Source organism: Rhinolophus sinicus, linkage group LG11 (genome assembly GCF_036562045.2).
Source record: "Rhinolophus sinicus isolate RSC01 linkage group LG11, ASM3656204v1, whole genome shotgun sequence".
NCBI lineage: Eukaryota > Metazoa > Chordata > Mammalia > Chiroptera > Rhinolophidae > Rhinolophus > Rhinolophus sinicus.
The window spans coordinates 71,697,523-71,712,396 of NC_133760.1; the positions used below are offsets into that span (position 1 = coordinate 71,697,523).

General features: G+C 36.8%; 1 protein-coding gene across 2 annotated transcripts in view; it reads left to right on the top strand.

Moving 5' to 3' along the window:
* CADPS2 (calcium dependent secretion activator 2) overlaps nucleotides 1-14,874 on the top strand; it is a 471,665-nt gene that overhangs the window by 298,601 nt on the left and 158,190 nt on the right. For both annotated transcript variants that reach the window (XM_074315663.1, XM_074315664.1), the window contains exon 8: nucleotides 2,242-2,308. In XM_074315663.1, the coding sequence (XP_074171764.1) occupies nucleotides 2,242-2,308 (67 nt within the window). The remainder of the gene's footprint in view (nucleotides 1-2,241; nucleotides 2,309-14,874) is intronic.

Sequence of the window (14,874 nt, forward strand, 5' to 3'; positions counted from 1 at the left end):
TTGTGTCCACAGCCTCTAGCTCCCGGGGTCATTGCTGTTAACCCTGTAATAGGAGCTTGGGTCTGTGCATTTCAGGAGAGGGAAATTACACAGGAAAGACAGGAAGAGAGCAGCTAAACACCTATCACCAGAACCACAGAAATTAGAGGCTAGAGCAAAGGTGGGGCCAAGGGCTTTCAGGGGACCTCAGGAGGAGAGAGCAAACAGGTGAGAACAGTAGCAGTGGATGTTTGTCAGGAACGAAATGAATTTGCATCACATCCACAAGCACAGATGACAAGGCCTCAAGGGTATTGTGAGAGCCAAATATAAGTTTACCAAACACTTCAGCTAGCTGACATGTCTGAAAGAAAATATGGAACTGATGTGGGCAGTGTGGGGAAAGCTTTCCAGGGCAACAGCCTAGTTTCTAGTTCGACTTTTAGTAACTCCATGTTTGTTTATTTGATTCTGAAAATTTGGAAAATACAAGGAATAAAGGAGGAAACTTGAGTCTTCCATAGCCCCACCACTCAAATTTCAGAATATTTATTTAATATAGATATCTTTGTTACAAATTCCAAATAATTAAGTATGTGTGTAGTTTTGCATCTGTTCTTTTCACATGGTGGTATATAATGAGATAGTGCTTATGTTTCTCATTTTATCAAAAATATAATTTCAGTTGCAGCATAGTATTTCTTTCCATGCATATGACAGCATTTCTAAAACAATTCACCTACTATGGGACACTTAAGTTGTTATGTTTTCAATAATATAAATAATTTTTTCTGGGTATCCATGTAGCATACATCTTTATGTGCATGTCTAATTATTTCCCTAATAAATTCCAGGATGAAAAGGTGGGACTATTTCTATATGCTGCCATGTTATCCTACAGAAAGGTGGCCTTAGGTTCTACTCCACTAGTAGTGAATAGGTGCCCATTCATTTCAACACACTTGAGCCAACATCCCGTATTACTAGGTTGGTGCAAAAGTAATTGCAGTTTAAAAGGTTAAACAAAATTGCAAAAACTGCAGTTACTTTTGCACCAACCTAATACTTTTTCAAAGGGGGAGGTGGGCGAAAGGTATGTTTGCTTTGTTTTGCACAAGAAAATTATTTTAATAAGGCAAACGAAAAATTCAAGCTAAGATTCTAATTCTAAAATGTGAGAGAGAAAGTCTAGAGACTCTAAGACCCTAACCATACTTTTAGCTGTAGTGCTTTTTTCTTGCTTGGAATTGTATCGAGTTAGTTTGACTAGCCTCTGCAATGTTAAACCTTCACTTCAGAAAAAGGGGTTGGGATAAAATACTGAAAAATCTTACTTTGATTTAAAAATGAGGCCTCAATTTGTCATATTTTAAACTTCTAACAATGTTTTCCACCTTTGTAAGAAGTGTGTATGTAGTTTTGTGGTATAATTTTAAAATAGCTCTCTGTGACATGCTCACACTTGATTAATTTTTCATTTATTCTTTTCCCTTGATACTTCAGCTCACATCTGTATATTCAGTAAGAACAAAAGTTCTATTCTCAAATGATTGACTGCTTTAATCATTTCAGTTCAGGTTACTAATAGCACTGCAAAGTTTAAAAGAAGCCTGGTTGAAACGATGTTAAATTACACACTGTCATCTTCCTGATCTGAATTTCATAGTCAGGAACATTTGTAGCAAGATGCTTCCCTAAGTCAGGTAAATCCCCAATTTACAAGGCGGGGAGGGACCTTCAAAATCACCAAATCCAATCCTTTTCGTTTGATAGTTGAGGAAATGGAAACTGAGATTGGTGCAGGGACATTTCTTGGTCACTCAGCTAGACAGTGACCCTTCACCCTGGGGTTTCGGACTCTACAGCTGGCTCCCTCTCAGGTCACACTCCTCGTCCCCGGTCATCTGGTTGCTGGAACATTTCGTATTCGATTCTCAACTCATAGCCTTTGTCTCTCCTAGACGCCTGTGTAAGAATAAAGTTCCTACTGGTTCCCTGATGACCCTTTCTAACTCCAGCCTCGTTCAGTGTGTGGTATGACTGACAAATTGATAAGCCACAAAAATCAATTGCCTTTCGAGGCCTAGAATAAGCTCATTTTGGAACACAGAAGCTGTGTGTTGCCTCAGCTTCCAAATGAACTAAACTTTGTCTATAGCAGGCTGGTCTCAAGAATAAATACCTATGGAAGAAATACTGTTACATAGAACCACAGCATTATTCATGGAAAGTATTCTTTTGTTTGTTTGTTTTTCTTACCAGATATCTGTATGCTCTTGGACAGAAGGTTTGGAAAAGATGGAAAAAACGTTACTTTGTTCTTGTTCAGGTTAGTTCCTTTTTTTCCTGTTACTTAATCACTCTAAGACAGTGAGTGGTTCTCAAACATTTGCCTATGTGGGTTATGTCTATCAATAGTCACTGTATTAGAAATCAAAACTGAAAAAAAAGTTAAATATGTAATTCATTTTAAAATAGCAGTAGTAAATCCATTACATGCTGACAACACGTGTAACATTTTTATGTAGAATAACTATTTTCCACACCAAACAATTTAGTGAAATGAGCGGCATTATTTTATACTTTTTGCACGTTTCTTTAGTGTTTGGTTTAATAGAATGCAGCTGTGTTTTTATATGAGCTCCTACATTCAATCTGTTGCAATCTCAGATGAAATGTAGCTTCCGAAAACCTCCACTGTACACTCATGAGAGAATAACTATGAAAAAGGCAGATGATGTCTGAATATTATTATAAATACAATGTTGACCTCGCAGGTCCCCTGAAAAAATCTTTAAGAAATCCAGGATTATAGGACATAGTTTGAGAACCACTACATCATTCTGATATTTCAGAGATAAACCATAATGCATAGAAGCACTAATTTTTATATAAACATGTCATATATGTCACTTATTCACATAATTATGTCTTTAAAACACCTTGTCTGGTCCATTTGTTTGTCACAGGATTCTGAATGTAGACAAATTACTAGGGTATACAGTTTCACTGACTCCTTTTTGGGGGGAGGGCGTGCTTTTTGTGCTTTTCGAATCATGGATAACCTTTACTCATAGAATATTCTCATTAAGTTAAATTTACATTAAATTTACATTAAAGAATAACTTTCTATTCTATGATAAATCAAAGTGATTTCATTCCTAATGAAATATATGAAAAGAGACTCACTCTTGGAATTCTTAACAGAACACAGCCTGTAAAATCTCACCGATTCTTACCCACACATTAAGCAAGCTTAAATGGACTAAATCAGAATGACACAGTGAAATGCCAAGGATAGAAAACTCTTATTTGCTGTCTTCCAGAAGTATAGCCATCTGTCAATTGCTGGGTAAATTATGTGCCATCATGGCATGAAAATTTCATGAAATGTATAAAAATTTAGTCAAAGTTAGTTTTCTCTCCATGGCAAACAGCCAGCCTATTGTTTTCGTGGCAAAAATGTAACCTTTCCTTATAGGATTAGAACCAATATTTGATCAACTAATTGAATAAAAGATACACACACACACGTGTGTGTTTTTATATGAAGCCCAAGTGTTTGCTTTGAGTAAAGGGCCCCTGTTTGGAGTTCTGGGTGCTCTATCTTCCAGAAGCCTCACCTCTGAGGCATCTTCTTTGGTTTCCAGGTTTAATTTCTTTACATTGACACAGGAACATAAATGCATTTACCAAGCTGTTTGAGTGCAGGTCTTTCTGAGACTACAATTTTGATTGCATTCTCTTCTGTAGATGCCTTGCTCACATTAATTTGACAAGTTCGTGTGAGTGACTTTTTTTTATCAAGTCTTTCTAAAACGTTCAACTGATTTTTCATAGAAACATCAGCTTCTCACACATAGTCATTCATGCGTTTATATAGAATCTTATGTAATTCCATAATTTCAATAGCTTATATTACTGGCATGGACAAACCTAGATGACTCTTAATAAGCATAGAGTTTTACGAATAAGTCATTATGCTTTTAAACAATTTAGTTAAAAATTGTTAACAATTGCTTTTAAAAAATTTTCCCTTTTTTATGACTTCATTTATTTATTTTTTTTAAGAGCAATTTTAGGTTCAAAATTGAAAGGCAGGTGCAGAGATTTGCCATTTATCCCCTGCCCACACACATGCGTCGCCTCTCCTGTTACCAGTATCAATGGGTCCATGTGTTACCAAGAGTGAACCAATGCTGATACATCATAGTCACCCTGAGTCTGTAGTTTACCTTTGGGTTCACTCTCGGTGTTGTGCATCCTATGTATTTGGACAAACGTATAATGACATGTGCCCATCGTTGTCATATGCAGAGTATTTTCACTGCCCTAAAACTACTCCTGTACCCCCAGCAACCACTGATCCTTTTATTGTCTCCATAGTTTTGCCTTTCCCAGAAGGTCATATATTGGAATTGTACAGTATGTAACCTTTTCAGATTGGCTTCTTTCACTTAGTAATGTGCATGTAAGGTTTTTCCATGGCTTGAAAGCTCTTCTGTTTTTTTTTGTTTTAAGCACTTAATAATATTCTATTGGAGGAATCACAGTTTATCAATTCACCTACTGAGGGACATCTTGGTTGCTTCCAAGTTTGGGCAATTATGAATAAAGCTGCTATAAATATCTGTGTGGAGATAAGTTTCAACTCCTTTATGTAAAAACCAAGGAGCACAATTAATGGATCATATTCATTACCTTTTAAAGAATGAATCAGAGAGTGTTCATTAGTGTGGAGATCTGGTTAAGTGACAGTCGGCTAAAAGCATTTCTAATATACTGATTGTTTTAATATGAAAATGAGGCTTCATTAGATCAGTCTTTAGAGGTCAAATGATCACCTCGTGCTTTTGGCAGGTGAGTTTCAAGGTAATCCTCTACTCCTTACTTGATTTTCTAGCATTTGATCACAAGAATCAAAAGTTACAGGACAAACTAGTATACTTTTATTGTCGCCCATAAAATGGCTTAGAAATGGAAGAAAAATTTTTGAAATCATTAATTGGTATGTCTTTGAGGAACATTAACCGTGTCTTTGGGGTGCTAGAAGGTTCTCCCAATAATCAAACTATGTTTAACATTTTAAAAGGCAAAATTCAGTTTAAAGCAAAGTAGGTAAACCCATATACTCCATAATTAAAATTTAGGAAAAACACCACCTAACCATAATGAATTCAGATTTATTCTACTTGAGGCATCATCTTACGATCTGAAGTTATATTTAAGCATTATATCTTTACACAAACGTATGTACATACATGTACTCACACAGGGCATCCATTGCCCAAATGTCCTGAGATAGAAATGCCAGTACTTGGCATCCTCTCCGAGTTTTACATATAATCGAATTTTCCTTTCAATTCCAAATGTATTGGGAAGACAAATTGAATGCACGCTCTTCAAAATCAAGATGGCTCTGTGTGGAGATTCAATGAGAATGCCCCATTGGGAGGAACAGGGTAGTGTTTATTCATATTTTTAAAGACAGCTCTCATTCTATCGGCACATAGCTCGTAGGTCCATACCTGCAGGCTGCATTATTGAAAGGTGAAGGAGTCATTTTTCCAGGGAGGACAGTGTCCCCCTGCTGTGTCGCTGCTGCCGTCAGCAGAATGGAGCTCTGGTGATAATGTGAATCTCTTCACCACTTGTGAGTGTGTATTATATGTGAGTGATATAGCTGGAGACTAGCCATCCGCCCAAGAATTTGTACTTAGAAAAATTGATTGCGAGTCAGGTTTGGCCAGCTGCAAAGTCATTGTTCAAAGCGCACTCGCGAGGAGCTGCTGAGGTGAAAAGACTTTGCAAAGACTCACACATAAACAAGTAAATCAGAGTTGAAAATGGGAAAATGAATTGTTTATTAATGTGGGCTGTTTATTTAGCTTCTAAGTAAAATTAGTTTTGGTCCCGGTTTAGATTGTGAAACCAGTATAGTTAAAGTATTAAACAGATTTTCATGTTTTTTAAGAGGCTGCATTTTGTTTTTTTAATGAAGGTAAATTTTGGTTCATACCAAATTGAAAGAACAGTAATTTGGAAGAATATGTTTGAAATCTTACCAAAATTAACTTATATACATTTCTTATTCATTTTTCTTATGCTTACTTAGTGTTTTAGTGTTTGGTGGCTGTCATTGATACAAAGTACTTATGATACTAATAAATTTTAGTTTGTTGTAATAAAACCATTTAGTAGCTTTAAAATTATCTTTGTATTTATGGTTTAACCAAACTGAAGTATTTCATAATTCTGCATTCTGCTAATGCCCCTAGGTATTGCATATTCTGTGGTAAATCCAAAAATTCCTGAAGCACTCACCTATTAATACAATGATTGCTATGTGTCATCTAATATTTATTAAGCAGTTGTATAGGCATTTATGTTAAGCACTTTTAACACATTATTTACTCTTCAGAATAAGGTATGTGTGAGGGTAGGTATTATTATCCCCATTGTCCAGATAAAATTGATGTACAAAGGGATTATATAATTTACTCAGAATTGTGCAATCAGAGTGTGGTAGTCAGGGGATCCAGTCCAGTGTTATCGACTCTAGAGACTAAGCTCTTATTTCCTCTGTCATAATGCTATGATTAAATTGATGCACACAGCTGCAGTTGATCTAAGACGAACAGATATATGAATAATCACTGCGGAGCATTAATTTCCTGAGGTACAAAGCAACATTACTACATTATGGAAATGGCCAATGCGTGATGGCGTAAAAAGTCCCATGCCTCATGGAGGCCACGTAAGTGCGTGACATCACTGGGAACAGAAGTAAACATCTATGTTGTTTTGGCCCCATATCAAAGTGTTCACTGCTTGCTGCCGATGTGTCAGAATCATGACTTGAAGTTGCTGCAAACAACAGCAGGCTATCAAGACATAATGTTAATTACATATCAGCTGAGTTGGCACAGGATGTAAACAGTCAACCATGCCACTGACTGATCCAACGTGCTGCAAACATACGAGAAGCCCTGTTAGTGAGATGCTATCAAAATGCACTTTAAACTGAAAGAAGTGGCTGCCCCAGCCTGTTGACATCTGAAATGCTCAGCACACGTGGCGATGCACTGCCACAGGCTGCTGTCACGTAGTGGAGAATGCCAGGGCTGCATGAAAACATATGGCCCAAGTTTAGTCCTAGGCCATCAGCTGATGTTTGCTTATAGTACTGGGAGGTGAACAAATACACTGCTTCAGATCCAGAAAGCCAGATAGTGGCTCTCTGCCCTTATATTTTAAATTGACTTAAAATTTACAATCCCAGGACCTGCTCAGTGTAGGATAAAATTCAACCATACAGAAATATTTATGGTAGAAAATGGAAGGCCCCCACGAGTACCCATCCCAGCATCACCTCCTTATTCCATTCTCCTTCCCAGAAGTAGCCAAGTCACCATTGCTAGGAATGTGGCTTTCTAAACTTTCATCCTTGAGAGAATCATTCCATACATAGTTCTTCTGTGAATTGTTTTGATCCTCTTTAAAAAACATATCACGGATAAGTTGCCATGTCAACATATAAAAACCCACCTTGTTCCTTTAATTGCTTGATTGGATTCCACAGTATGGATGAACATGATTTATGTAACAATTCTGCTTTTTTTGACATTTCAGTTCCCTTATTTTTAAAATCAACAAACAATGCTAGAATAAATATGTATGTAATTCTCATATATTAATCTTTGTGTGTATGTGGGAATATTTCTATGGAACTGCAATTGCAAGGCTAATGATCACGAATGCCTATAATATGAAGAAAGATTACAAAGCTTTAAATGACGCATCAGTGCTTAAATATTCACCAAAACTTTGGCTTGTTTTTTTCATTTAAGTCATTTTTTATAATTAGGAAGTAGTCATATACCAAGTTGCATGTGATATTTTATCTTTTAAATGCACATCTCGAATATGAAGAACAATTGAAAATTATTTTGGTTGTGGGGCTTATTTGAAACAAAATGTCAGAGGAAAGTAATTTTTTCTTACTTTAGGTTTTCATTTTTAAGATAACTTTTGCTCTGTAATAATTAAGTTTTCCATGGGAAAAAAGATAATGGCCATATTTATTTATAGAATTTATTCTTGAACATTAACAAACTGAATGCATGTATTCTTCAAAATAGTTCTAAAATACCTGAAAATTATCACTTACCGATATATAGCTCAAGAGCTAAAATTATAAAACAAGACAGAGAGAAGGTGGAGTGAGAATAGGGCCGTATTTGCTAAGGAGAATCTCACGATCAGTCCGTGAGCCAAATGCAAAAATTCCTCTTTTTACATATACATACCCTGGGTTCCCTTACAGTTTTTGTTATTTTCATGTTTAGATTCCAGGGAAATGTCTGACTCCTACAAGAAAGAGCAAAGAACCTATGAATTAGAATTGTACAATAGTGTGAAATCCGAATTAAATTTTAAGAGGCTTAATTTTTTAAATTGTTTTTACAGTACTCCATTTTAAAATGCTGTATGTGTATATTGATGTATATGTGTGTATTCCTATGCATATTAGTATATATCGTAACATGTACACATAGTGTGCCTGCCACATAGTAAAGATAAAGTGTTTGTTACGTACATGAATATCATCTGTTCTTTAGGTTCTTTCTCAGACCTCTATGTGGAACATAAAATTGACTTATATTTAAGCGTACTTGAACTCATTTTCACATGGACTCCTACAATAACATCCTAAATTTTCTTTCTGCTTCCACTATCCCCCATTATTCTTATAATGTTTTCTTCTCATGGCCAGATTAGTCAACTTGACGCATAACTCAGGTTTTGCCAATTTGCTGCTTAAATCCTTCCCTGACGTCTAACCCCTGAACACCATGTAGAGAAGTCCATACATGCTCTGGCCCCTAGCTTCCTTTTTGAGGTGTGTTTCTGTGTCAGCCAGCAACATCTTGACATGTTGTGCCCCCAGACTAAGTGCAGTGCCAAGCATTGGAGTTTAGCACCTCTAAGTCAGCCCCCCACCCCCGTTTCCAAACGTACCTCAAATAAATGTATAATATAGGTTTATTGTTTAAGTGTGATTTCTGTGCAAATATGCCTTTGAGATGAGTCCCCTACGTGCCTTCAGCCCCGTTGATGTTTGGCTGCCCCATCTTTCCTTTTGACTGCTCTGCCTTCATTTTCCCCATGGCTGGCTCATTCTACCTTCCCATTTTAGGTATCAGGTCCAATGTCACCTCAAATTGGCCTTTTCTACCCACCCAATCTAAAGTACCCCTCCACGCACTCCCTGTCACATTACCTTGTTTTATATTTTCAGAGAGTTTATATTTAATCAAAATTATTTCTATTTATGTTTTTTTATTATCTCTTTAACCTTTCTAGAATATATGATCCATGAAACTAAGGCCCTTGTCTTTCTTACAGTCTACTGTGAATAGACACTAAATATTTGTTAAATAAATGAATCTATGTGAATCACTGTGAGCATTGTTTTTAAAAGACTGCCTTTCCTCTTTCTAATTTACATTCACTGATTGCTAAATCTTTTTTATGCCATTTGGTCAAGACTCTAACTATATTTCCCTGAAATCCATCATGGTCTTGAAGATGTATTCATTTTCCTTGATTAAATTAAGCTCTGGGATTTTTCTTTTTTATTTTAATAACTGTAACAGCACCTTTGGCCTCTGCCAAGAACATTTCCAGCTAAGGATTTTTAAGCCTTAATCTTTACTGAAATTAGATGGTGGCAGTTGCTAAGCTGCCAGCTGTTAACATGTCCCTGCAGTAGGAACACTGCACACAAACCTGAAGCCTGTGGTCTCTAAAAACTAATAAGCAGCACTTACACGTGTGGACGTGGACAAGTGCTGAGCAGGTTGGCGACGGGAAAGGGAATGGGAGAACCTCCCATTGGTTCCCCAGGCCAGATGCAGGTCCCGTGGTGGGAACCCAGCCACTTAAGGTGCTCCCGCAAAGGCGGTGATGCTAAAGCCTGATTTAATGCTGCTGTCCTCAGATTAAAGGCTGCTTACATTCCCCAGTTCTCAACAAATCCATTCTTTATGGAAATTACTAAGAGTGGATTGGGTTAAGGAAATGAAATGTTTATCATTGCTCCGTCTTTCCGCTGAAAGGATTTGCAGTTGCAATAGAGTATATTATAGAAGCTTTGTTCAGTAATATACAAGTAAGCTTATAAATAAAAACAACTAGATCAGAACAGGTCAGACCACCTGTTTCTATACAACTCCCTGGCATGTGGTGATGGGGGAGAGTAGGGTCTACAAGACTACCTCCAACCAGGAGCACAGGGAGCTGGTGACCCCCGGATCCCCAGTTTATCTTTCAGCAGCCTATTGTAAATATTAGTGCCGGCAGATACTCACAGTTCTTTCAGAGTGTAACTTCTCCATATTACCCTTAATCTGGATACTGGTTTAGCAAACCAGGAGCTGCAAAGTATCAACACTATTCAGAAGGATTCGCTTGAATTTACACTATAGGTTCATTTTAGTGTTTGTCTCAGGAATGGGGTTTACCATGACCTTGCAAAGGAGATGAGTGAAAGTGAAAATTTGGGGAGCTATTAGAGGAATCAAAAGAAGCATAAAATGCAGCACTATTTTATGGAGTTAGAATTAGGAGCCAATGCGTCAGAAGGATGATATTATTCAGTTAGTTGCTCTTGGAACCAATGTATTTGAAAGCCAAACTGCACCTTTTTTAGTTGTCTCCTGGGTCAGATTTCCTAATTGTAATGACAGCTTTGCTAGTCACTGGTATCTTGTTACCCTTCCATCTGCACTCTTCGTTAAAAATCCAGGCCGTTACCTATGATGGATTCTGGATCCAAAGCTCGGTGACTTTTGAAATAATAAAATTAACAAAATATTAAAAGAAGTACAATGTAAAACAACTATTTGATACTCTCTCATTTAAATCACTGTGGCTTCAGACAGTAGGTGATTCCTCTAAACCTGCAAATTTTTTTGTTTGGGGGTGTTTTTCTTAGTATCTCTAAAGATCTTGAAATTGGTCCTTACAATTTTATATATCCATCATATTAAGAAATAATTGTATTACGGCTAGCTGGAAATACAATATTTAAAAATAAAGCATAACAGCATCTGGACCTATACTTCAAGTTCTTGTATAAATAAAAAAAGCAACACTGATGTAAGCATTTTATACAACATGTACAAAAAACAAGTAGCCTTTTGACAAGTTATTTTTAAGGCTAGATCTTAAATGGTAAGCAAATTTTTAGCATTTTAGGTGTGTTACATGTATCATGTGTAGATTCTTTAATGCATGACAGCATATGAACATCATTTATGTAAAGAGCTTTAGAGATTAGTCATTTTTTGTTTTAAGACAATGTAAAAATATACATTAAAATATACATTCAAGATGATGTCCATTAGAAATAGAGGGAGTGATATCTAAAACTACGTTTAGAGGCATCTACTCTCTTCCTTAGTTTCTTGTTCATTTATGTGTTCATTCAACAAGTATCTTTGTTGCTTTCAGTTTTATATCCCACGTGTCAGTGAAATCATATGGTTCTCTGATATCTGATATGTGGGATATAAAACTGAAAGCAACAAAGGAACGAGACAAACAAACAAAAACTGATAGACACAGATAATAGTCTAGTGGTTACCAGAGGGTAGGGGGGTTACCAGAGGGTAAGGTAGATGAGAGTAAATGGGGTCAAATATATGGTGATGGAAGGAGAACTGACTCTGGGTGGTGAACACACAATGTGATCTATAGATGATGTATCACAGAATTGTACACTTGAAACCTATGTAAGTTTACTAACCATTGTCACCCCAATAAACTTTTAAAAATAATTAATAGTTGAAAAACAAAAAAAGTACCTTCAACAACATAGTCTCTGTGTTCCTAATGGATAGACACAAATTATGAGAGTGGGGGCAAAGAGGAAGGGAGAGAACCAAATGAGGCTGGGAAAACAGAAGACCAAGCGTGAAAATCAGCGGTCCCCAGATCATTCACAGCATAAAAGCGTGTGTCCAGAAAAACAGTTCAATCCCCCAAATCAGTCACCTTCACTCTGTTACAGCAACAAACTGCATCTCTAACCCAAAATGAAATGACTCTTGGAAGACACAAAGAATAAAGTGAAAAAATGATGGTTCCCTAACAACCGGGTTTGATTTATTGTGGGGCGGGGGGGAGGCATGGAGGGAACCACTGCGTAACCGGCAAGCATTGTGCTCCATACTCTACATCAGTTACCGCTACCTTGTTTCCCCAAAAATAAGACCTAGCCGGACAATCAGTTCTAATGTGTCTTTTTGAGCAAAAAGTAATATAAGACCCAGTATTTATATTATATTATATTATATTATATTATATTATATTATATTATATTATATTATATTATATTATATTATATTATATTATATTTTGACCCAGTCTTACATTATAGTAAATAAGACCGGGTCTTATATTAATTTTTTGCTCCAAAATATGCATTAGAGCTGATTGTCCGGCTAGGTCTTATTTTCAGGGAAACACGGTAATTCTCTCAAAACCTGGTGACATACATTATTGTCTCCATTATAGAAAATCAAACTGAGGTGTGTAAGGGTTAAAGTGATTTGCCCAAGGTCTTGTCAAAGATAAGTTGAAAAGAATAAGGAGAAGTAATTGAGAGGCAAATGAAAATGGGACTTATCCCCCTTCACTTCCAATTGAAATACCTTAGTATGGTTGTCTTCAAAGTCCTTTTCTGGCCACGTTATCATAAATAGACCCCCTTCAATGTCTTTCTCCTTACTCTGCTTTATTTTTCTTCAAAACAACTCATCACCCAAAGTTGTTTTAGGTATCTCTTTATTGCAATTCAGTCTCCATTCTAACTGTGAGATTGATTTTTTTTTTTTTTTCCTGATTCTGATGCTGGGAACATTGCTGTAGCCTCAAGGCCTAGAAAAATTCACTGTAGATGGTCAGTAAATATTTGTTGAATAAATAAATAAGAAATGGGGAGGTGAAATACCCAGGAGAACACAGAGGAAGATATGAACATTGTAAATGCACATGAAACTAAAGTCAGTTATTTACCGTTCCGGCTAGCAAGCAATGAAGAACTCATTTCCAGATCTCTAAAGGACCAAGAAAGGACCAGATATATCTTCCTAAAAGACCAGGTAGGAAGGAAGACTCACATCAGTCTTCAAACTGTTTTGTAATATGTCCCTTAAAATAATTTTGTACAACTATAGATTGTTGTAAACTTTTCATCATCGATACAAATAGTTGCAATGGATGCAGGTTCTAAAATAAAAACAGTAAATCAATTGTGAATATGCCCAATAAAATCTGAATTCTGTTGTGATTTTGTAGGACATAAGTATTATCTTCTTGCTCACTCTATCCTTCTTAATTATCCTGCAATTAAAGAGAAAAGTCTACAAAATCGGACTAAACAAATGTTGAAGTTCTAACCCCCAGTACCTCTGAATGTGACCTTACTTGGAAATAGCGTTGTTAGATATAATTAAGGTGCAGTCATACAGGAGTAGTGTGGGCCCCAATCCAGTATAACTTATAAAAAGAGGGAATTTGGGAACAAACATGGGTTCTGGGAGAACGCTATGTGAGATGAAGGCAGAGGTGGAGATGCTACTTCGACAAGCCTACAAATGCCCAAAATTCCCAGCAAACCAGGGGAAGCGAGGAGAGCAACAAGGAACAGAGATTCTCCCACCCAGTTACTAAAAAGAACCATAGTATTATTTTCATTTTTGTTGTCTTGTTCTTTTCTTTTACTTTTGAACCTCCTTATACATTTTCACCTTAAATGCAATATAGTCCACATGTGTTTTAAGTTTGGCAAAGGTGTGTAATATGAGAAGCACTTAGATGCCCCGAGTGTATGTATAAATTGGAAAGTAGTTTGGCGGTATCTACTAAAGATGCCCTACAAACTAATGATTCTACTCCTTGGTGTAGTTCTTCATTAGCTCTCATTCTTGTGGTAGGATGTGTAACAGGATGTCCACTGTGGAATGGCTTGTAAGGGCAAGTGGAAGATACTCAAGGCCATCCCATGACATTGGGCCAAGGGTGACAATTCAAGTAATGGATTATGTATCAAGATAATTAAACATCATGTTGATTTTTGGGGCCAGGGGGGTGTTGCAGAAGAATGAATATGATTCATTTATATGAAGTTTCTAAAAATGTACCAAAAATATTTGATTTTATTTATCAATTTACCTATGTGATGTTGTGATTTATTATAAGAAATATATATATAGGCATACCTGGGAGATATTGCAGGTTTGGTTCCAGACCACCTCAATAAAGCCAGTATCACAATAAAGCACATCATAATCTTTTTGCTGGCATAGGGTCTCACCTTTAATTTGTTAAAAATGCAACATCTGTGAAGCACAGTAACATATTTGGTCTTCACAGCCTTTCTGGCACACAGCTCCTAAAACCCTTGGGATTTTCTAAGTCATGAGAGTGAAAAGGTATCTTTTGTTGTGTTAATCAGGTGACTTCTAGACCCAACCTAAGGATGGAGACTAGTTGCCAGGACCAGTCTTGTGATTAAAGGATTGAACCTTTCAGTCCCAATCCCCTGACCTTGCAGGGCAGAGGGGCTGAAGAAGGAGTCAGTCACCAGTGGCCCATGATCTAATGAGTCATGCCTGTGTAATGAGCCGTCATAAAAATTCAAACGGGGGGTTTTGGAGAGCTTTCAGGTTGGTTAACATGTGGGGATGTGGGGATAGCGGCACACCTGGAGAGGGATGGAAGCTCCGTGCCTTTCCCCAGGCCTTGTCCTATGCATTCCTTCCGTCTGGCTATTCCTGAGTTTTATCCTGTTATAATAAACCAGTAATCTAGTCAGGAAAATGCTTC